The 26221-nt window shown below is 34.5% G+C and overlaps 1 protein-coding gene across 1 annotated transcript in view; it reads left to right on the forward strand.

Moving 5' to 3' along the window:
- The window catches only part of ark2ca (arkadia (RNF111) C-terminal like ring finger ubiquitin ligase 2Ca), a 33604-nt gene extending 8152 nt beyond the window's left edge, over positions 1 to 25452 (forward strand). Inside the window, exons 2-8 of the mRNA XM_056446801.1 lie at positions 17086 to 17284; positions 17417 to 17542; positions 19251 to 19377; positions 19563 to 19667; positions 20929 to 21024; positions 21207 to 21310; positions 24464 to 25452. Of these exons, the coding sequence (XP_056302776.1) occupies positions 17086 to 17284; positions 17417 to 17542; positions 19251 to 19377; positions 19563 to 19667; positions 20929 to 21024; positions 21207 to 21310; positions 24464 to 24581 (875 nt within the window). The 3' untranslated portion in view covers positions 24582 to 25452. The remainder of the gene's footprint in view (positions 1 to 17085; positions 17285 to 17416; positions 17543 to 19250; positions 19378 to 19562; positions 19668 to 20928; positions 21025 to 21206; positions 21311 to 24463) is intronic.
- The last annotated feature ends 769 nt before the right edge of the window (positions 25453 to 26221 follow it).

The raw sequence follows: 26221 nt of genomic DNA on the forward strand, positions 1-26221 counted from the left end.
TGATAATTTTTATCTTTTAAATTAAAAAATTAAAAACGTGCCTTTATTCTTTAAAGACTTTCTCCAGAAGAAAAAAATATTATAGGAAATACTGTGAAAATTTCCTTGCTCTGTTAAACATCATTTGGGAAATATTAAAAAAGAAAAAAATTATAAGGGGGTTTAATAATTCTGACTTTACCTGTAGCTATACACAACTTTTTATTTAAATGATTGCATGGCCAACCATAAGCACACAGACTCTGTGTATACAAAAGGAATCCATCTGTTTAAATATCTGCTATTAATTATGCAAAAAGCTGATGCAAGATCTAGAAAAATCATGGTACAGAAATTAAGATCTAAATAAAATCATACACTAACAATTTACTGTAAATCAAAAAAAGCGGCAAGAATACTGTAGTAATATATACAGTACCATTTATATTGCTGGTCATGTATTTACAGTATTGTATATTTTTACTGTAAAATATACAGTATTTTTCAGTCAGACTATTTTTATACAATAAAAAAAAAACTAATTCATATTCAATTGATCTATTTACTGTAGAAGTCCAAATGGTAAATGACTGTATTTTCTTTGATTGGCTAGATTTCACACACATTTTTTATTTTTATTTTACTGTATTTCGATTCACAGCAAGTTCAAATGACTTTAAATAAACTTAAATACTTAAATATGACTTAAATGTGAGAATACTTCCTTTTAAAATACAGTAACATTAGGGCTGTGCAATATATTGTTTCTGCATCGATATCGCAATGTCCAAATCAACAATAGTCACAATCTGCAATGTCGGTTCAGTTGTAGTGTATTCATCCATTAGGAAATCTGAGTGGGATTATAGTTGACCAGGGAACACATTGGGAAGTTTAACCTTAATAGAGTGAAAGTTTTTCGTTTGCTTGTTAATTTTTAAGGCCCATGTCTGTGAGATTTGAAGTGTATTTAAAGAAATAAGACATTTTAACAAAGATTATTTGTTTATTTTTATATAATGAAGACTATCCAGTGTTATTTGATTGTTTGATTTAATTTCTGTAGCTGAACGCAGTTAGACTCAATCCAGGGACTCATAAAGTGACGTATGTTTGATTTAAGCAGATTATCTGTCCTACAAATTTGTCCCGAACAATGTAAAATTTATGAATTCTTTCCAAATTGAGCTATTCAAATCTTTGGTTGAATTTCTGTTCATATTGCAATATACAGTGCATCCGGTGAGTATTCATATACAAGTATAACAAGCATTTTGTTTATGCAACAGCCTTATTGCAAAATGGATTAAATGAATTTATTTCCTCAGAATTCTACACACAATACCCCATAATGACAATGTGAAAGAAGATTTGTTGAAATTGTTGCAAACTTATTAAAAATAAAAAAAACTGAAAAATCACATGTACATCAGTATTCACAGCCTTTGCGCAATGCTTTGTTGATGTCTTTTTGAATATGATGCCACAAGCTTGGCACACCTGTCTTTGGGAATTTTTGCCCATTCCTCTTTGCAGTACCTCTCAAGCTCTATCAGGTTGGATGGGAAGCGACGGTGTACAGCCATTTTTAGATCTCTCCAGAGATGTTCAATAGGATTTAGGTCTGGGATCTGGCTGGGCCACTCAAGGACATTCACAGAGTTGTTGTGAAGCCACTCCATTGATATTTTGGCGGTGTGCTTTGGGTCATTGTCCTGCTGGAAGGTCAAGAGCCCTCTGAAGCAGGTTTTCATTCAGGATGTCTCTGTACATTGCTGCATTCATCTTTCCCTCTATCCTGACTAGTCTTTCAGTTCCTGGTGCTGAAAAACATCCCCACAGCATGATGCTGCCACCACCATGCTTCACTGTAGGGATGGTATTAGCACTCAAAAGAGTTCAGTTTTAGTCTCATGAGACCAGAGAATTTAGTTTATGCTCTGAGATTCCTTCAGATGCCTGGCAAGAGGAATGGGATGCATTGGAAAATAATAAAGTATATTAAACCCAACCTGAAATCTCACAGAATCTTAAGATATTTTAAGACTAGATCCAGTGGTTTTTACCAGATGTCGTATTGGACATACAAGGAAAAAACCCATGTTTTTTTGCTCCAAGGTGAAAACCCTAGTCAGTGTTTGTACTGCAAAATTCCCCTTACTGTAAATCACATTTTACTGGACTGTCCTGCTTTTAATTATTCCAGAAGACTTTTTTTTTAATTATTAAATGAACTCTCTTAAGGACATTTTCAGCAACGTGACACCAGAAAAGATATTTAGAATTTTTATCAAGTATTAACACAAAAATTCTTAATTTGTTTTCATTTGTTTGTTAATTTTTAATTATATATTATTATTAAATTGTTCCTGCCATGAAAATAGCCTTGGTTGCTGACATGCCATTTAAATAAAAAATACATTTCATCCTTCAGATGCCTTTTTGGCAAATTCCAGGTTTCAGTCTGGCCACTCTACCATACAGGCCTGATTGGTGGATTGCTGCACAGATGGTTGTCCTTCTGTAAGGTTCTCCTCTCTCCACAGAGAAACATTTGAGCTTACACAGAGTGACCATCAGGTTATTGATCACCTCCCTGACTAAGTCCCTTCTCCCCTGCTCACTCAGCTTAGATGGACGGCCAGCTCTAGGAAGAGTCCTGGTGGTTCCAAACATCTTCCACTTACGGATGATGGAGGCCACTGTGCTCTTTGGAACTTTTTAGAGCAGCAGAAATTTTTCGGTAACCTTCCCTAGCCTTGTGTCTCGAGATAATCCTGTCTCTGAGGTCTACAGGCAATTCCTTTGTCTTCATGCTTAGTTTGTGCTTTGACATGCACTGTCAACCCTGGGACCTTTATAAAGACAGGTGTATGCCTTTTTCAAATCACGTCCAATCAACTGAATTGACCACAGGGGATCTCCAATTAAGCTGCTGAAAGATCTCAAGAATGATCAGTGGAAACAATGTACCTGAGCTCAATTTAGAGCTTCAAGGCAAAGGCTGTGAATACTGATGTACATGTGATTTTTATTTTATTTATTTATTTTTTTTCAGCTATATTATTTTTAATAAATTTGCAACAATTTCAAAAACTCTTCACATTGTCATTATTGGGTATTGTGTGTAGAATTTTGAGGAAATAAACAAATTTAATCCATTTTGGAATAAGCTGCAACATAAAAAATTGTGGAAAAATGCAGCGTAGAAGACTTTCTGGATGCACTGTATATCGCAGAAAAACAAAACGTCTCGATGTCAGTTTTTTACAATATCGTGCAGCCCTAAATGACACCCTGCGTAACTGTCAAGAATGCATCTTACCGTTAAATACAGTGTCATTTACAAACAAATCATTAACAGTGTAGCTGTCGTTGGATTTAAAGAGGTCAAAAGTCAGCACACAACCCGACAGAATGAAGGTAAATCTGACCCAAACTCATTGATTAATCTCTGCAACTTGACCTTCAGGTGCTGACCTTTACTGCTAATGATGGAGGTCAGACTGTTTCCAATCAATGCGCTTCATCATCTCTGATATAACATGGTTTATAAGTGAGTCTCTGTATACCGGAGGACGAGCGCATCACACTATTATTCACTGATCAATATTTTTGCCTGGGTTTCAGAGAGAAGCAGAGGAGCGAGATCATTATAATTCAGCCGGCGTGAACTGCACGCTCCATACGTTTCTGCTGATCTAAGAGGTTTTTTTTAGCTTGTATCTCTGGAGCCCTGGGGGAATATTTCCCCGCTGAGAAAATCGTCCGTTTCTCCTCTGTTCTGTTCTCCAAAGGCGCCGTGAAATGAGACAATAACGATTCTCTATCAACACTTTCTGCACTTTTGCACTCGGAAAATTCCATCTTCTGTTTTTTTTTCCATTTCCCTCCCGGGCCAGAGATCTGTGAACGCTCCTGTGACCTTTCGCCACACGATTTCGTCCTTGTGTTCGTGTCCGTCAAATAAATACACATAAATATTCTAAAATAGAGACTTTAAAGAAACAAAAAAGGTGATATTTATAAAAATGACTTCTCATACTATGCAAGTAAAAGGGGTCTAATGTTTGGACTCAACATTTCTCAAAATATCTCTTTTGTGCGTATATACATGTTCATTTGGTTTAAGAGGACAATGGGATAGTTCACCAAAAAATGAACATTTACTTATTATTTACTCAGCCTTAAGTGGTTCCAAACCATTATGAGTGTATTTCCTTTGTTGAACACTAGGAAGATGTTTTGAAGAATGCTGGAAAAACTGTAATAATTGACTTACATAAAAATGGAATTCAGTGGTTACTGGTTTTCAGCATTCTTCAAAATATCTTCTTTTGTGTGTGTACAGGTTTAAGAGGACAATGGATATGAGCTAGTTGGACTCTTAAAGGGATAGTTCACCCAAAAGGAATATTTACTTACTATTTACTCTCCCTCAGGTGGATCCAAACCTTTTGGTGTTCAACAAAAGAAAGATTCTCAAAGATGTTTTGAAGAATGCTGAAAACCAGTTACCATTGACGTCCATGGTAGAAAAAACGAATACAATAGAAGTAAATGGTTACTGATTTTCAGCATTCTTCAAAATATCTTCTTTTGTGTGTGTGCAGGTTTATGTGGTTTAACAGGATAATGGGTATGACCTAATTGGACTCTTAAAGGGATAGTTCACCCAAAAGGAAAATGTACTTACTATTTACCCTCCCTCAGGTGGATCCAAACCTTTAGTGTTCAACAGAAGAAAAACACTCACAGAAGATATTTTGAAGAATGCTGAAAAACTGTAGCCATTAACTTCCATAGTAGGAAAAACTAATACAATGGAAGTCAATGGTTACTGATTTTCAGCATTCTTTAAAACATCATCTTTTGTGTGTGTACATGTTTATGTGGTTTAAGAAGACAATGTGTATGACCCAGTTGTACCATTAAAGGCATAGTTCACCCCAAAATGACAATTTACTTACTCTTTACTCTCCCTCAAGTGGATTTAAACCTTTGGGTGTCTATCTTCTGTTGAACACCAAAGAAGAAGGCTGAAAAACTGTAACCATTGACTTCCATAGTAGGAAAAACGAACACAAGCATTCTTTAAAATATGTTCTACAGAAGAAAGACGCAAGTAAAGGCTATGACAATTTGAGTGAACTATCCCTTTAAGGTGGTTTGAGGACATGCACTGTATCTTTGTAATTCAAAACGCTTAAATCATACTTAGACTTGCACTATGGTAGTTGATGGTTACTGTTTTTCAGCATTCTTCAAAATATCTTTTGTGTTCAACAGAAGAAAGACATGGGTAAAGGCTGAGTAAATGACAATTTTTGAGTGAACTGTCCCTTTAAGATGGTTCATGAGGACATGTCTTGTATCCTTGTAATTTAAACGCTTAAATCTTACACTATTCAAGACAATGGTTACTGTTCAGCATTGTTCTAAATCTAATTTTTTGTGTTCTACAAAAGAAAGGCACAAGTAACGAGTAAATGATGACAATTCTTGAGTGAACTATCCCTTTAAGGTCGTTTATGAGCACATGCCTTGTATCGTTCTATTCAAAATCCTTTTATTATATAAAGTATATATATAAAAGTCTTTTGATATGAATATTTTGCCACATGCTTCCTGTGAGGGTTCAGGGGTAGAGTTAGGCCATAAAATAAGCTGTTTTTGGAGTATAAAATACCTTACACCATTTAAAAGTCCTCGCAAACCATATATAAAAGTGTGGCTGGTAAAAGTCCTAAAGGTTCAAAACAAATAAAAACCAATTTTTTTTGTACTAAAAAGGTACATTTCTCATAAAGATGTTTTTTTTAATCTTCCTCTGTATCCTCAGTAGATTTTTTTTTAGCTAAAATTGGTTCTTGGTGGTTTAAAAAAAAAAGTAAAAGCATAAAATGTAAGTTTCGGGCACTTTTTAACAGTAAAAACAAAAAATATATAATATATATACAGTTGAAGTCAGAAATATTAAACCCCCTGTGAATTATTATTATTTTCCCAAATGATGTTTAACAGCACGGAAAGTTTCACAGTATGTCTTATTTTTTCTTCTGGAGAAAATCTTCTTTGTTTTATTTCGACTAGAATTTTTCGATAGTCTACAGAACAAACCATCATTATACAATAACTTGCCTAATTACCCTAACCTGCCTAATTAACCTACTAAACCTAGTTAAGCCTTTAAATGTCACTTTAAGCTGAATACTAGTATCTTGAAAAATATCTAGTCAAATATTATTTACTGTCATCATGGCAAAGATAAAATAAATCAGTTATTAGAAATGAGTTATTAAAATGTTATTATTTTAAATTATTATTATTATTATTATTATTATTATTATATTATTATATTATTATTGTGTGTGTGTATATATATATATATATGTATATGAGCAAAACAAATTAATATCTGTGGCTCCACACTGTCACAAATGAACTTGGGACAAGTATGTTGTAAATAACTGTAAATGTTTTCTTGATTATTTCGCTTCTTAAAACCTTCATTTATTATCAACAGCCATGGGTATTAATGTAGCTTTGTTTTGTTTTTTTTTGTTAGTTTTTTTTTTTTTTTCAATATAGCCACTTGCTAGCATTAAATCAATCACCAAGGACCACAGTTTCAATAAAAAAAAAAAAAAAAAAAAAAAAAAAATATATATATATATATATATATATATATATATATATATATATATATATATATATATATATATATATATATATATATATATATATATATATATATATATATATATATATATATATATATATATATATATCCTCTTTATTATTCCGCCAAAGAAAAAGTCCACCGATATGAGGTAAATTTACAACTAATGTCCAGTTTTGAGATGGATACCTTAACGGGAAACACTCATTTACTCACACTAAAATGGTTGTAAGCTTTTTCTGAATTTCTTTCATGAACACAAAACAAGATATTCTCATAAAAAGCAGCCATTGACATACATAATAACCAAAAACAATCTTCAAAATATCTTGGTGTGTGACAAGATTAAAAGATGAATAATGACTGAATTTTAGATTTTTGTGTGAACTACCCCTTTAAAACATTAATGTGAGTGTGACCACAATCTTCATTTCTCAAGTAGGGTAGATAACGTTATGGTTATTTATGCATGGTAATCTAACTAAATAAATGATTCTCTTTGTTTGAATATTTTATTTACATTAATATAATGTGTTTTTAAAGAAATTAAATTGATGTAAACTGACCGAAGATGAGTAATGATGCTGAATATGAAGCCTTCCATCATAGGAGGATATTATACTTTAAAATATATTCAGATTCAGAATTAATATTTCAGAATACTCTTCTTTTGATCTCGGAAATCTTGAAAATACAGCCTTGGTGAATGAGAAGACGACAAAAAAAAAAGGTTTTCAGGCATCAAAACAGCAAAGTTTTCCCACTTTATTTTTAAATGGGCCCTGACCATCACACATTTAAACCACGATTTACAAAATACGCCCACTAGAATGTCATTAAGTGCAACAATATTGTAAAATCTTAATAATCACTAAAAAATAATGATTTGAGGACAATAAAATACACTGAAGCTCCAATTACTTTAAGTCTTCACACTTTCTCTACTTGAAACCACCCATTTTACCCATTTATCCATAGCTAGAACATTATAATAATTAAAAATAGTATTAAATTTAGTATGTGATTATCACCTTTTCTTTCATATATTTCCGTAAGCACGGGTCAGAAGTGTTCGGTTTCATTTACATAAGTATATAATTTACTATATGTGCAAGTGATTCAAAACATGAAAATTAAATACAAGACACTTGCGTTTAATATGATTTCTATGCATATTAAATCACTGTTGTAAAGGTAATTTAATTTACAACATTTTTGACCAAAGGATCAATTATTCCAAACATTTGTATAATAATAATAATAATAATAATAATAATAATAAGCTGTTAATAGTTGTTTTTTTTAGCGTGTGGCTTTAAATGCAAATGAGCTTCTTCTCCCCGCCCACAATTCCGATGTGCATGTCTGCTTCTCATGCATTACGTCAGATAAACAGCAGTCAGTGATAGAAAGTCACAGATAAAGCTGAAATACAGCTCATTAGTCAGAAATACCAAGAAAGTTTATTTGATGTATTTGTGGTGGAGTTTATTCAAGCCTTTCTGAAACGATGAGTCAAACACAACACGCACACATATGCGCGTTTACTGACACCATGCGGCCTTGGTGATTATAGCAGTTAAGAATTACATAGTGAATTTACTGTCTTTATTACAAACATGCTCTGTTTTAAAAACCTTTTAAACCAATAGATTTAATTATTGAGGTGAAGCTGATCACAGACACTTGTAACATCTTTTAATCTCAGGTTCTTTGCAAAAAAACCTCTGTGGACATTTGTATACGTGGTATTATGGAGACATGAGACCTGTCAATCATTTCAGTGGGCGGGGAAAACCACACTCTCCTATGTCATGTGATTTTGGCCCTCAAAATCACTGAGATTTGGATCTTATTGGGTCCTATTTAATGTCAGGAAATAAAAAAAAAGAGACTTGTTGAGTTTATATCACTCTAATACGACTGTGGACACGCCATACCTACACACCGTTCTGTCCAAACAGCGTACAAAAGTTGATTTTCATCACGGGTGCCCTTTAATAAAACTTCCAGACAGGTCTAGAAGTATAAATAAGGGTAAATAAAATGTTTTTTGAGTGATTAGAACTACTAAACATTTATTTATTTTGCCTTTTATCTCATTAAATTAAAGATTGTTTATCTAATACTAAAGTTTTTTTCATTGAAATAAAATTATAATGACATCATATAAATGGATTTGGTCTACAGTGCTCAAAAGAAAAAAACAGAACAGCGATTATTTAACAAACTGAAGAAAATATGCGAAATAAAACCCATTTTTATGAACTATGCTAACAAAATTGAAGCCTGTAAACAAAGAAAATATGATGTTTTTAAATAAATGCACATTATTAAATGTATTGTTTTAATAGGTTCCAGCAGTTTTATTCTGAAGGTCTTTAAAGTTATTTGTTTATTGTAACAGGAGAAAAAAAGATTTATAAATTAAGCATAGGAAGAAGAAATATTAACATTTCTATAAAAATTCACTTCTTTTGCAAATATATATGCAGTTTACATGCATTAACACAGCCAACATGTCACAAAATACTATAGTAACTGATAGTAAATACTCCTACTATAGTGTTTTTGAACAGTAATAAACCCTGTGTGGTAATTCTATAGTTGATATTGTCATGCATAGTAATAATATATAAATATAGACTATAATTAAATTACCCATATGCTACTGTAGTTTTACAACTAGCCTATTACTGAAGTAGCAACTAAATTATACTACAGTATTTAGCCTACTTATAAAAACTATTTGTTTTATATCAGCTCACGATAGTTAATGTTAGCCAACATTATGCTGAAAAAAGTGTTGTAAATACTATACTACTGTTCAAAAACACTAGTATTTACTAAAAATTACAAGACTTTTTTTTCATGTGGGATGATGACAAAAAACTAAAATGTCAGACAAAAATCTGCATATGGAACGTGCGTGTGTGTGCGCGCGCACGCGCAAAGTAACAAAAGCCTAATATACACTGACCGGCCACTTTATTAGTTACACCTTACTAGTACCGGGATGGACCCCCTTTTGCCTTCAGAACTGCCTTAATGCTTCGTGGCAAAGATTCAACAAGGTACTGGAAATATTCCTCAGAGATTTTCTCCATATTGACATGATAGCATCACACAGTTGTTGCAGATTTGTCGGCTGCACATCCATGATGTGAATCTCCTGCTCCACCACATCCCAAAGGTGCTCTATTGGATTGAGCTCTGGTGACTGTGGAGGCCATTTAGGTACAGTGAACTCATTTTCATGTTCAAGAAACCAGTCTGAGATGATTCACGCTTTATGAGATGGTGCGTTATCCTGCTGGAAGTAGTCACAGGAAGATGGGTACACTGTGGTCATAAAGGGATGGACATGGTCAGCAACAATGCTCAGGTAGGCTGTGGCATTAACACGATGCTCAATTGGTACTAATGAGCCTGAAGTGTGCCAAGAAAATAACCCCCACACCATTACACCACCAGCTTGAACCTTTGATACAAGGCGGGATGGATCCATGCTTTCATGTTGTTGTCGCCAAATTCTGACCCTACCATCCGAATGTCACAGCAGAAATGGAGACTCATCAGACCAGGCAACGTTTCTCCAATCTTCTATTGTCCAGTTTTAGTGAGCCTGAGTGAATTGTAGCCTCAGTTTCCTGTTCTTATCTGACAGGAGTGGCACCCGCTGTGGTGTTCTGCTGCTGTAGCCCATCCGTCTCAAGGTTGGACGTGTTGTGTGTTCAGAGATGCTCTTCTGCAGACCTCGGTTGTAACCAGTGGTTATTTGAGTTTCTGTTGCCTTTCTATTAGCTGGAACCAGTCTGGCCATTCTCACCATTCTGGCATCAACAAGGCATTTGACCCACAGAACTGCCACTCACTGGATATTTCCTCTTTTTCCGACCATTCTCTGTAAACTCTAGAGATGATTGTGGGTGAAACTCCCAGTAAAACAGCAGTTTCTGAAATTCTCAGACCAGCCCGTCTGGCGCCAACAACCATGCCACGTTCAAAGTCTCTCAAATCCCTTTTCTTCCCCATTCTGATGCTCAGTTTGAACTGCAGCAGATCGTCTTGACCATGTCTACATGCCTAAATGCATTAAGTTGCTGCCATGTGATTGGCTGATTAGAAATTTGCGTTAATGAGCAGTTAGACAGGTGTACCTAAAAAAAAAAAAGTGGTTCGCTAAACAAATGACCCAATACTGTACTTCTTAACAACTAGCCTATTACTGTAGCAAAAACTATATTATACCACAGTACTTTTATAAAAAGTATTTTATAGTATTTCGCGGTAGGTAATGCTAGCCAACATCAGGCCTATGCTGACGTGTTAATAATACTAATAGTTAATTATAGTTAATAGGCTACTATAATAGTAGCCTACGGTTCAAAAGCACCATAGTATTTTACTATAAAACACTAGACAATTTTTTTTCTTATGGAATGATGACGAAAACTAAAATGACAGATAAAAATTTGCATGAGGATGTGTGTGTGTGTGCGCGTGTGTGTGTGTGTGAGAGAGAGAGCGCTGAACAGCTGAGCGGCAGAAATAGACATTTGAGGAGCGGCTGTCTAACATCTGAGCCGCTGAATCAGCCGCTCCAGCGCTCATAAACACCTGTCTGTAGACTCCAGAAACACATCAGACCTCCAGCCCCACGCTGGTATATTTGCACTCAGAGAAAACCGAGCTAATCCCGCGGGAACGGGATCCATTTAGATCTGCGCTAATCCTGATAAGCACACACAGTCCTGCCGTAAAGCGCCACCAGGTGTCGCGGTGTACTAATCGTCTCCTGGCTTCGGTTAAATAATGAAGAGCGAGCAGGTAAACAATAGTCTGCTACTTTCTGAGGCAAATGAGTGACATATCAGAAGAGTCTCCGACTAATTAAAGAATTGCGGTGATATTTCAAAGCATTATCTGTAATTTAGCCTTATTTACAGATAAATGAATTCATTATTGATGTAAACCCTGCTGAAAAATCCAGCTTAAACCAGCCTAGGCTGGTTTTAGCTGGTTGACCAGCCTGGTTTTAGAGGGGATTTGGCCATTTCCAGGCTGGTTTCCAGCCATTTTCAGCCTGGTCTTAGCTGGTCAGGCTGGAAAATGACCAGCTAAAACCAGCTTGACCAGCCTGGTTTAAGCCGGACATAGCTGGTTTAGGCTGGGCTCCCAGCCTGGCTAAGCTGGTTTTAGCTGGTCATTTTCCAGCCTGATCAGCTAAAATTAGGCTGGAAATGGCTGGAAACCAGCCTGAAAATGGCCAGCCTAGGCTGGTTTAAGCTGTTTTTTTTTCAGTAGGGAAATAAAATAGGGAGCATCTAATTTCTGTTACTAATTGTTCTTTAACTTGTTAAATTCCGCATTAAATCAAATTTTACTAAGTTTATTTTGCTAGAACACATTGTTAGCCTTAAAATGAGCAATTAATCCATTCAATAGAATCCAGTGTAGGGGAGCGCAAGCACAAAGTAACGCGTGGTTAAATGTAACAGAGTTTTAAGGTATTTGCTCAGGGTTAACCATGGCATGCTTCCGTGGTTTTCACCACAATGTCGGCAGACGTCTTCCTGCCGATTATTGACAAATTTTTGGATGAGAAACCCAGGAGAAACCATTTTTGCAGCATAAAAGTATTTTATACTCTATTTATCTGTGAAAGTCTGAACGTAAAATCTTATATTGTTGTGAAATATAGCCACTATTTAAAGTAAACTGAATTTAAATTAACTGTGTGAAATCTGCCTTTATAAGCATGTGTTACAACTAACCCCCTGTCTGTTACATCTTGCCCCGCAGGTGGGGTAAATAGTAACATTTTTACTCCTGGCACTTTTGGCAATACTGCACAGAAACCATAGGTCCAGCGATCATATTTCCAGTGCTCATTTGTAGGGAAAGCTTGAGTGTTGTTGGTAAGAAAAAAAAAAAGGTTTGTCTAACCCTATTACTTTGTTCATTATTTGACCAAAACCAAAACGTGTTACTTTGTGCCCTGCCCTACACTCAATAAGATGACTTTTACTGTTTGTTCTAACTACTTATTGAAATGAGCTGGTGCAACACAATTCTTGTGAGTTTTTTTGGGGGGGACAACTTAATGTTTTTATGTTCAATCTACTTAAAATTGTAAAAACTAGAATGTTAACATATCCCTAGATGTTGTCCCAACACAAATTGACTTTACAGTGAAAAAAGTGCTTCCTTAATTTGAATAAAAACCTGATCATGCATCTGCTCCCGCGCTTAAGTCTAGATGGGATACAGGTGAGGATACTCGTGTCAATATAGCGTCATTTTTGTGAATTTTTGTTTTATTTTTATTTTATTTTTTTTTTAAAAACCAAATGCATCTACAGGCACAGGGCCGGACTTAGTGGTTTTGGGGCCCTAAGCAATTCCAGGTGTGGGGCCCTGGCATTACAGCTTAAAACACACTTCCTCTTTCTCTATGAACTTGTGTATGAACTTCTTAATTAATTAAATACAATAAATTAGCAAATTTAAACTATAAACTATTCACAAACTAACTATATGTACAGTTAATTAGCCATATTTGTGATTAGATTTTAGCATTAGCATGTGAAGTATGAAAGGAACATTCCTATTATTCGTGGGGGCCTCCGGTTTTAAAAAAGTAATGAGATTAAAATCTTAATGGTTATATTCAGATTTTACAAAGTATAATAGAACATTTTTAAAAATATATGTTATTAATATAGTCTTCTTGGAATTGTTTTGAGGCCCCCTAATTCCCCAGGGTCCTAAGCGGCTGCTTACCTCACTTATTGGTTAAGTCCGCCCCTGTACAGGCACACACAAACATTAGTTTTTGAGAGAACTTGATATAACTATGATTCATTAAAGTTTAAGCAATGATTCGTCTAATACAGTGTTTATGTTCTTGGGGGACCACCAGCTCTGCACATTCCCTGTCTACTTAACCAAACACACAGAGACTGAAAGACCTGTGATGGGTGTGACAGACAAAGCATGCAGTGTTGGTGGGCCTCCAGGAACATGGTTGAGAAACACTGGTCTAATAGATGTCAAATGTTCCTGCATTTCTAAAATCAGCCTTCTGCTTCATGTCCTGCTGATAAGATAACACACCACAGACATCTGCTGTGGTCAAACGGCCAGTTAGTCCTGACATTGCAAAATCACCAATAATAGTATGGGGTTTCAACACATTTACCAAATTATCAGTTTTGCTCCTTCATTTCATTATTTTCATTTAACTGAAACTAATATTAATAGTTTTACATCTTTAATATCTATCTGTACAGTTATTATACAAAATATTTGTATTATTATCACAGTTACATTTTTATATATTATTATTATTATTATTAATTCTGCATCTTAAGTATATTGCTTCTGACACTTTTTGTGTTATAACCAACTGTATTTAATTTTATTTCTTTATTTCCATTTTATTGACACTAATTTCTTTTAGATAATCTTTGTTTTAAGAATTTTATTAGAGATTTTGTTTTGGTTGATATTAATCCTAACATAGGCGCATACATATTTATTATTTTCATTTTATTGATGTTTTTCTGTTACTAACTGTAATTAATTTTGACTAATTATAATTATTCAGGGTTTCCGCTGGCTCCTAAAGTTTTTAAATGTCTTAAATCCCAAAATCTAAATTTTAGGCCTTAAGTCTTAAATTTACTGAAATATTGTGTTGTAGGTCTTAAATCTTTTTTAAATGGGTCTTAATTTTCTTTTGTTCATGTATTGCTACCCAATCTGGCCAAAACCCATAAAATCACCGACAATCCATCTCAATAAAACTTTCAACTTTTTATTCAAAAAGGTAATTATTAACTCTATTTAACATAATGGTTGAATTATTTTCCTTACAATAACATTTGTTTAAAAGTGCTTTGTGTATTTACTGCTGAGAACACTGAACTGGACAGATTGTTGTGCTTGCATTCATATTATTATGCTTTTTAAAAAACTTTTCAAATATTTGTTCATTTAATTTTTTATTATTTTAAAGTTTATGTTGGAACAAAGAGTATGGATACAAGTAGAACTTGCTGGTTTTTACACTATTTTTAAATATTTACTACTTTTTAAAGAAATATCTAAAATATAAGCATTTTCATTATTCATTTATTATTGTAAAATATTAAATTATCATTTCTTTTGATGGGGCAAAAAAAAAAAATCTTTCCCATTTGCACCATTTGAAAAATTCCTTGCCTTTAGCCCTTAATGAGTCTAAAATTTCATTCATTATGTCTTAAAGTCTTATAGTCTTAAATTTAACTTGGTGAAACCTACAGAAATCCTGTTGTTTATTATTATTATTATTATTTTCATTCTTTTTAACTGTTAACTCATTTGAACCATTTAATTTAATGTTTTTTTTTCCATTCTCATTCTAACATTTAACATTTTGTTTCCTATAATAACTAATTTCGTTTAGACCTAACTATTTAAGTGAATGCATTAATTTTCAGTCTCATTGTATTATTACTAGTTTGTTTTTTTGATTGATTATGATTTTCTTTCATTTCTCTGCATTTAAATGTAGGTTGTTTTTTCATATTTGTCTTGTTGAGAATGTAATGCTATGGAATAACATTACAAAACATGCAAACAATAAACAATTTTGTTTTCATTCTCATTTTAACATTTTCTTTCCCTGTAAATAACTGTAATTAATTTTATTAATTACTACCTTTTCAATTTAATGCATTTATTTTTTTTCAGTCTTATTGTATCAATACTAATATGTTTGTGTATTTTGTTCATTATTATTTTAATTTCTTTGCATTACAATTTAAGGGATTTTTCATATCTGTCTTGTGTCCAGAATGTAATGCTATGAAATAACTTTTCAGAACAAAAATATTAAATACAAATTTAAAAAGAGGAAAAATCAAGAGAAGCAAAAAAATTAGTGGAAATTTTGTAAGCTTTAATTTAATTTTGCAATATTTAGCTTTAATTTAATTGTATTATCTTTCAATTTCTAAATATGTTTGGTGTCTAAAATATACAGTTGAAGTCAGAATGATTAGACCCCCCCCCCCCCCGGTTTATTTTGTTCCCCAATTTCTGTTTAACGAAGAGAGAAGATTTCTTTTTTTCAACAAATTTCTAAGCATAATAGTATTAATAACTCATTTTCAATAACTGATTTATTTTATCTTTGTCATGATGACAGTAAATAATATTTGACTACATATTTTTCAAGACACTTCTATACAGCTTAAAGTGACATTTAAAGGCTTAATTAGGCTAATTAGGTTAACTAGACAGGTTAGGTAATTAGGTAAGGTTTGTCCTGTAGACTATCGAAAAAAACATAGCTTAAAGGGGCTAATAATTTTGACCTTAAAATGGTTTTTAAAAAATTAAAAACTGCTTTTATTCTAGCCAAAATAAAACAAATAAGACTTTCTCCAGAAGAAAAAATATTATCAGACATACTGTGAAAATGTCCTTGCTCTGTTAAACATCATTTGGGAAATATTTAAAAAAGAAAAAAAATCAAAGGGAGTTTAATAATTCTGACTTCAACTGTATATCTGTTTAATAAATCTGTTTTGTTTAAATGCACCAAAATACATTGAATATTTGTACCCATTTCTCAGTAGAAATAGGCAATTTCAAAATCAGGTGTACTCAATTATGCTGAGCACTGTATGTATTAATAATAATTGTTAATTATAATAATAATAATAATAATAATTATTATTATTATTATTATTATTATTATTATTATTATTATTATTATTATATTTTTATAGTGCTGGCCAAAAGTTAAACCAAAATAAACATTTGTTTTTTCATAATATATGTGAGTTCTGTGCATGTTATGTAATTTACATATTTTACGCATGCATTCATATATTTGAGAGCTTATTTATATTTACATATAAAATATGTACATGATGCAAATTTAAATATATATTTAAATATCTATGTAACTTTTTTTTGTATTGTTTTGTTTCTAACACACACACACACACTCACACACACTCACACACACATATATCAAATAAATTAATCGTGATTAATCTTTGCCCAGCACAGTTTTTTTAATAGTATGATGACCTTGTAAATACACTGAAAAATAATTATTAATTGGATTTACTAAAAATATTTTTAAGGTAAGTGGTTGCAAACATTTTATAGGCTATGGGCTGAATTTAATCAAACAAATTAAAATTAGTAATGTTCCACTTAATTTATTTGTTTAAATTCAGCCCATATACATTTTTTTGCAACCACTTACCTTGAAAAAAGTTGTAAATCTAAAGTGTGAGCTGTATAAAAAAATGCTTATTTTACGTCACAGTAGGCTGTTCTGAACATAAGCTCTGTCTCCTGAACGCGTCCTGGCGGCTCTCTGACGGGTTGTATGGACTCTCTCTCGTCCCGAACAGGAGCACATTTCAGCAGGCACCAGCATAGTCATGCCACCTCCTGCCGGCATTTCCACCTGGCCGCCACAGCCACGCCCCTGCCTGCTGATTTCCCGCCCCCTCCACTTGCCCCACCCCAATACCAGGAGGTCCCACCCCCTTTCCTACCTCAGGCCTTACAGCAGCAATACCTCATCCAGCAACAGCTACTGCAACGCAGGTACGACAAAACACACACACAATCAAACAAAAAAAGCATATAAAAATTGTATGACCTTTTATTTATCTATTTATTTTTGAAATAAAAACCAAAACTGATTCATAAATTCTTTGTGTTATCGGATGTGTTCAGACGCACACAGGAGCGAGTCCCGCTGAACACTCATCGGTTACGCCCGGGATATGAATATGCCCCGCCCCTTCACGTCCCGCAGCCAATCCCGCAGCAGCCCAGATACCTGGCGGAAGGCACTGATTGGTGCGTTCTGAAACAGACACGCACACACAAAGTAGTTTCACATTAATAAATTAGTTTTTATTTTGATACTGTTATTTTTAGTTATAAGTTGTAGTTTGTTTAATTACTGGTTTTGTTTTATTTTGTGAACATTTTGTTTGAGTTAAGTGTTTCCACAGCTTATTAACTCTTCTGCAAACTTCTAATAAATATAAATAAGAATAATAAAGTATGAATAAAGTAATAGTTAGAACAGACAATAATTTATAATTAATAAAAATTACAATAAAATTAAATATAATATTATAAAGAATTAAGAGAAACTCCTGTAACACTACAATTACAGTACATGAATAATGATGTGTTAATATGCAGCCCAAACATTATTTTACTATCAACTAATAAGGAGTTAATGCATGCGCTAATCATAAACTATCGTTAACTACAACATGAGTCACATGAGTTCATTTGTGAATAATGGCTACCTTAATTACTTGTTAGTACATGATTGTTTATTAATGTATTAATTACCACATTTGTTAATGCTTAATTTAACCATCATGAACCCCTTATATGTTAATATAATTATATCATGACTTTACTTGGGATGCACATCATCATTAACCCATTGTCAACTACTTATGAACTACTTATGCATGTCCGTCTAGTGCGCTTACACTGAAAAACAATAGTTTAGACTTGGTTTGGGGTTATATTCAGTATGGGGGCCGTGTGAGAGATCTGCAGAGTGGATGGCAACATCAACAGCCTGAGGTATCAAGACATTTGTGCTGCCCATTACATTACAAACCACAGGAGAGGGTGAATTCTTCAGCAGGATAGCACTGCTCATTCTCATACTTCAGCCTCCACATCAAAGTTCCTGAAAGCAAAGAAGGTCAAGATGCTCCAGGATTGGCCAGCCCAGTCACCAGACATGATCATTATTGAGCATGTCTGGGGTAAGATGGAGGCATTGAAGATGAATCCAAAGAATCTCGATGAACTCAGGGAGTCCTGCAAGAACGCTTTCTTTGCCATTCCAGATGACTTTATTAATAAGTGATTTGAGTCATTGCAGAGATGTATGGATGCAGTCCTCCAAGCTCATGGGAGTCAGACACAATATTCATTCTGTTTCCACTGCAGCATGACTTTATATTCTATACTGGACATTATTTCTGTTCAGTGACAAGACTTTTGTCTAAGCAAAGTCAGACCTTACTGTCCTAAGTAAATCATTCAAAATCAAGGCATGATCATATTTTATTTTGGTCAAATAAGCGTAATCTAGAGGCCTTTGCCTTTCATATCAGCCACTTCTGATACCAAACGATCAACTAGAAAGAAGTTATTATTTGTTGTTTCTAAAACTTTGATAGGGGACCAGACTGTCAGGTAGTGTACACTCAAAAATATTATTTAGCTACTTGTTCAAACAACTTATTTAAAATGAGCTGAAACAACACAATTCTTGAGATTGTTTTGAGACAGCAATTGTTTTATATTTAATCCACTTAAATTAAGTTAACTTAATCGATTTGTGTTGGGACAACAGGAATTAATTGTATGGAAACCTGCATTTCTGACAGTGTAGTTTTAGTACTATTCACTAAAATAACCTTGCACACAAATGCTTAATTCTGTTACAAAATGAGTGAAACTGGACAACAAAACGCTCGAATGTTTCCGCCATTTTTAAATGAGTCTCATTGAAATGTGTTTTCAGGGATCTGAGTGTGGACGCAGGAGTGCTGCATCAGTATCCACTACAGCAGATTCCTCAACCCTACCAGCATTACCTGGCCTCTCCTAGAATGCACCACCTGCCCAGGAACACCTCCACCACACAGGTGGTGAGTGTCTGTGGATATTCTGCATACATCACCATAGCAACAGAACACGCACACACACACACACTGATTAAGACTAAAATATGTACACACACAGATGATGACTAACACACACAAAGATGAAGGCTATTTTATAGACATATTTTAAAATATTGTGTGTGTGTGTGTGTGTGTGTGTTTGTCTGTAGGTTGTCCACGAGATAAGAAATTATCCATATCCACAGCTCCACCTGCTGGCACTGCAGAGTTTGAGTCCTAGCAGACACTCATCTGCTGTTCGGGAGAGTTATGAGGTAACACACACACACACACTTAGAGAGAGAGATGAGGGTTAACACACAAACACGCAGAAAGAGAGAGAGAGAGATAAGGACCAACGCACACACATACACATTTATTAAGACTAAAATACACACACTAATTAAGACTAAAATACATAAATACCCACACTGATGAAGACTAACACACACACACTTAGAGAGAGAGACTCACGTGCACACACACACACACACGGTGAATAATATATTAAAATACATACACACTCTAATGAAGACTAACACACACACACACTCTGATTAAGACTAAAATACATAAACACTCACACACACACTCTCTCTGATTAAGACTACAACACATACACGTACTGATGAAGACAAACACACACACACGGTGAATAAGATTAAAATAAATACACACTCTATTGAAGACTAACACACACACACACACACACACACACACACACACACACTCTCTCTGATTAAGACTAAAATACATAAACACCCACACTGATGAAGACTAACACATACACACTCTGATTAAGACAAAAAATTCACACACACACACACACACACACACTCTGATTAAGACTAAAATACACACACACACACACTCTCTGATTAAGGCTAAAATACATACACATACCGATGAAGACAAACACACACACACGGTGAATAAGACAAAAATACATACTTTAATGAAGACTAACACACACTCTCTTTGATTAGGACTAAAATACATACACATACTGGTGAAGACTAACACACACACACACACACACACACAGTGAATAAGACAAAAATACATACACACTCTAATGAAGACTAACACACACACACACACACACACACACACTGAAGAATACTATCACACACATACACTTACACCAGTTGATGAAGTCTAACACACAAAGTCATGAAGACATACACACACATGAAGACTAACACAGATAATTACTAACACACACACACACACACACACACACACACACACACTGTTATGACATACACTGACAAAGAATAATACACACATACACTGATGAAAACTAACACATTGGATACTAACTCACTAATACTAACACACACACATACACACACACACACACACACACACACACACACACACACACACACACACAAGGCTAACTCACAGATAAAGACTAACCTTCACACAAACACAAATTGTTGAAAACTAACACTACACACGGACAATTTGACAAAGACTAACACACACACACTGCTGAAAAGTAACATTCACACATGGTGTGTGTGTGTGCAGGAGCTGCTGCAGCTGGAGGACCGACTGGGAAGCGTCAGCCGAGGGGCTATTCAGACCACCATAGAGAGATTCACCTTCCCACACAAATACAAGAAGGTGAACACACACAAACACACACACACACACACACACACACACATACACACACACGCACGTATATAGACTTTCACTTCCAAATCCAGCCCACAGGTTTCGTTTATTAACAGGTGTATTTGTGTGTGTGTGTGTGTGTGTGTGTGTGTGTGTGTGTGTGTGTGTGTGTGTGTGTGTGTGTGTAGCGGAAGCCAATGGATCTGAAGTTGTGTGAGAGTGATGAGGAGTCTGATGTAGATGAGAAATGCACCATCTGCCTCTCCATGCTGGAGGATGGAGAAGATGTCAGGTAACATATAATACAAATGCCACCATATTGACCTCATTCTGCAATTTGGGTTTTGAAACACACAGTTGAAGTCAGAATTATTAGCCCCTGTTTGATTTATTTTTTTTTCTCATTTAAATATTTCCCAAATGATGTTTAACAGAGCAAGGAAATGTTCACAGTATGTCTGATAATATTTTATCTTCTGGAGAAAGTCTTCTTCGTTGTATTTCAGCGAGAATAAAAGCAGTTTTTAATTTTTTAAAGACAATTTTAAGGTCAATATTATCAGCCCATTTAAGCTAATTTGTTTTTCGATAGTCTACAGAACAAACCATCATTAAACAATAACTTGCCTAAATACCCTAACCTGCCTAGTTAACCTAGTTAACCTAGTTAAGCCTTTAAATGTCACTTTAAGCTGTATAGAAGTGTCTTGAAAAATATCTAGTCAAATATTATTTACTGTCATCATGACAAAGATAAAATAAATCAGTTATTAGAAATGAGTTATTAAAACTATTATGATTAGAAATGTTGAAGAAATCTTCTCTCCTTTAAAATGAAATTGAGGAAAGAAAAATTAACAAACAGGGGGGCTAATAATTCTGCTTCAACTGTATATAATAAAAAATATATGAATAACAGTTCTGTTTGACTTAAATTTAAAGGTGCAGTATGTAAGTTTGACACCCAGTGGCTAAACTAGGTATTGCACTCCTGGTTCAAAACACACTCAAGAGCAGGTTGCCAGATTGAGGACACCAACAAAGGCTGATTTAAACTGTGTTCTAAATAAAAGCAACGGCATGTGACAGAAGGACTATTTTCATATTAAAAGGAGTTTCTGTCCTAACCAACTCCTGAAATTGATATATTAGAAAGGGCTTCTATTTCTTGCAGCTGAACAACAGAAAACTGACAATGATCAGCTCAGGTACACCTCATGTGCTTTATTCAGTGTTAAATGCTAATAATGTGAGTTTGAATGCCATTTTACAGGTCATTTATTGCCAAACTACTGAAAGCAGCAGCAGATAGATCACAAATAAACCCTAGAACTGAACTTTAAAACTGTGACTCAAAATTAATATGTATTAATTAATTATAAAACGTACCATTTAATTGGGGTGCAGTGAGTGCATATTCTGTGCTTCTGAATGGCTCTATTTAAATTTCTGTCATGTTTCGTCTGGTGCAAACAGCCAGATTGCTGATCACTGCAAATCTCGTCACGTAGCGTGTTGTTAGGACACGTGGATACAATGTAACCTGCTCACCTAATGTTTACACTCGTAATATTTATATTATTTGTAGTGGTGGGCCAGCATCAGCGTTAACGCGAGACACTTAGCGCGCGGTAAAAAAATATCGCCTTTAATCTATTCTCAAAGTTGGGTTGGGTGCTGGGTCTATTCTAGGCAAGCTATGATGACTTTCACCTTTATATTATAGCGCGGATGTATACCTGACCGGTGAGCCGTCTGACAAAAAAAGTGCCCTTCTGAATCAAATCAGCAGGATGCCCTTCTGGATCTTTCACTTACTACAAAGACACCACTGACTACGTTTACATGGACATCTGTAATCTAGTTATTTGCCTTAATAGACAATAATATAATTAAGGTGTTTACGTAAAGTGCTTTCATGTAAGAGTTTCCTGTAGTTTTGGGTGACTTTAACTGCAGCCACAAATAAGGAGTAAACTGGTGAGAGTGTTATGTTATTTAATAACGCACGCCAAATGAAAAGAAAAAACTTCCGCATTTCGTGACGTGTGTTTGTGCGGTCCTTTACTGACATCCGCCTGTGTGGATCTTGTCGGAAAATATGGGATACACGGAAAAAATTTGTAGGCGTACAGTTCAAAATTCATGTTTAACTGAATAAACAGTGAGTAAACACAAGTACATCTTATTGAACATAATTTATTTTCATCACTAATTATTACAGTAGAAGCTTTCCAAGCAGTTTGTGATGCATTTTGGAAACAGGTGATGAGCCCCTAGTCTAATGCGCCACCTGGCTTGAGAAACCCGTTCTCAAAGACTTACTTTGGGTCATTATTTGGGTAGCGCACACATTCTGAATGCCTTCAGCAGAATTCAAATGAGCCATTTTAATTTAGATTATTTCCAAGATTACAGTGAGATTAATCTAGATTAAAACAATCAATCTATGCCCACATATAATTATTTGCTAATTAATAACATCATGTGAATGCTGAATCTGCGTCATATTTCAGAGTCTGCTACTGTCCACCAGAGGTCCCATTTCTGTCACAGACGCATGCTTTGAGGGCCCTTCTGACTGAAGGAATGAAATATGCGGTTTTCCATCAAGGCAACCCGAGGTTCTGAAATATAATTGGCTGAACTGGCAGTTAAAAGAACCAACAGAATCCACATGAGGTTATTAGTTAGCAAATAATATAAACATTACGAGCGTAAACATTAGGTGAGCAGGTTACATTGTAACCACGTGTCCTAACAACATGCTTCATGACGAGATTTGCAGTGATAAGCAATTTGGCTGTTTGCACCAGACGAAACACGACAGAAATTTATATAGAGCCATTCAGAAGCACAGAATATGCACTCACTGCACGAAATGGTAAGATTTATAATCTAATGAATACATATTAAACCTCTTTAGCAATATTAAATGTACAAGCTGAATCACTGATATGTGTTGGTTTGCATTATTTCACAGTTCTAAAGTTCAGTTCTAAGGTTTATATTATTTTACAGATCTGAGGTGAACTATCTGCTGCTGCTTTCAGTAGTTTGGCAATAAATGTCATGTAAAATGGCATTCAAACTCATATTATTAGCATTTAACACTGAATAAAGCACACAAGGTGTACCCGAGGTGATCATTGTCAGTTTTCTGTTGTTCAGATGCAAGAAATAGAAGTCGTTTCTAATATCCATTCAAGATGTTGGTTAGGAAAAGGTTTTAAGGTCCTCAATCTGGCAACCTGCTCTTGCGTTTGTTTCGATCAATGAACGCAATACCTATTTCAACCACTGGGTGTCACACTTACATACTGCACCTTTAAAGCAACTCTTCTTGCTTTAATAAGCCATACTTACATTTACAGAATTTCTTAACTCTTTTTACTCTCTCTCTTTCTCTCTGTGTGTGTGTGTTTGTGTGTGTGTGTGTTTTCAGGCGGTTACCCTGTATGCATTTGTTCCATCAGGCATGTGTGGATCAGTGGTTGGCCACCAGTAGGAAGTGTCCCATCTGCAGAGTGGACATCCAAACACAGCTCAGCCCTGAGAGCTGAAACACACACACACACATGTTAACAAATAACACACTCATGCTCTCTATCCATCCATCCATCCATGCACACACATTGTATATGACCTACACACACGTGTACGAAGAGCCATCTGACACACTAAACACTAACTCACACGCTTTACTGAGCCAATGACAACTGACACTACACACTCACACACACTGTTAGAACTGGAGTGAGTCTGTCTGTAGGGAAAAAAAGGTGTGTGTCCGTAGCATACGTGTGTGTATTTGTGCAATTCCTTAAGCCATGAACTTTACTAAAGACCCTCAGCTTGCATACAATACGCACACACACTTACACACTAACTGAAATGCATACACGGTGAAGCGGATAAGACACTGTCAAATCTAGCTGCTGGAGTGTGTGTGTGTGTGTGTGTGTGTGTGTGTTCACTATATTTCTGATCTGCAATACTGCTTTAGTCTTACACACTGGAGCTACTTCGGCTTGTGCGTGTGTGTGTGTGCTTGTTCACCATTTCGGTGCGTGTGTATTGGTGTGTGTGTATTTCCGTGGGTTATTGGTGCACGTCGGTGCATGTAGACAAGCCAAAAAAGAACACATGCTCAATTAAAACAGAAGCGCAACTCATTTCCGAGACAGCAGAAGGACTATGGAGCCAGATCAATCTCAAAAATAATACATATACAAAATATAATTCATACATCCACAACACAAGTCACATTTGCAAAATCCAATTCATAAATTCAAAACACAATTCGTGAATACACAAATCCAATTCGTGAGTTCAAAACATGATTCGTAGATTCACAAATTCAAAACACAGTTCGTAAATACACACACTCAATTAATAAATTTAAAACACAAGTCGTAAATACACAAGTCCAATATGTAAACTCAAAATACAATTCGTAAATACACAAATCTAATTCGTAATTAAAATCACGATTTGTAAATACACAAATTCAATTCGTAAATTTAAAACACAATTCATAAATACACATCCAATTTGTAAATTCATAAGACGATTCGTTAATACACAAATCAAATTCGTAAATTCAAAACACAGTTCATAAATAAACAATTCCAATTCGTAAGTTCAAAACATGATTCGTAGATACACCAATCCAATTCGTTAATTCAAAGCACAATTCATAAATACACAAATCCAATTCGTAAATTCAAAACACAATTCATAAATACACAAATCCAATTTGTAAATTCATAAGACGATTCGTAAATACACAAATCAAATTCGTAAATTCAAAACACAGTTCATAAATAAACATTTCCAATTCGTAAATTCAAAACACGATTCGTAAATACACAAATCTAATTCATAAATTCAAAACGCGATTTGTAAATACACAAATTTAATTAATAAATTTAAAACACGATTTGTAAATACACAAATCCGATTTGTAAGTTCAAAACATGATTCGTAGATACACCAATTCAAAACACAGTTCCTAAATACACACATTCAATTAATAAATTTAAAACACAATTCGTAAATACACAAGTCCAATATGTAAATTCAAAATCTGATTAGTAAATACACAAATTCAATTCGTAAATTCAAAACACAATTCATAAATACACAAATCCAACTTGTAAATTCATAAGACGATTCGTAAATACACAAATCAAATTCGTAA

This window comes from Danio aesculapii, chromosome 21, assembly GCF_903798145.1.
Source record: "Danio aesculapii chromosome 21, fDanAes4.1, whole genome shotgun sequence".
NCBI lineage: Eukaryota > Metazoa > Chordata > Actinopteri > Cypriniformes > Danionidae > Danio > Danio aesculapii.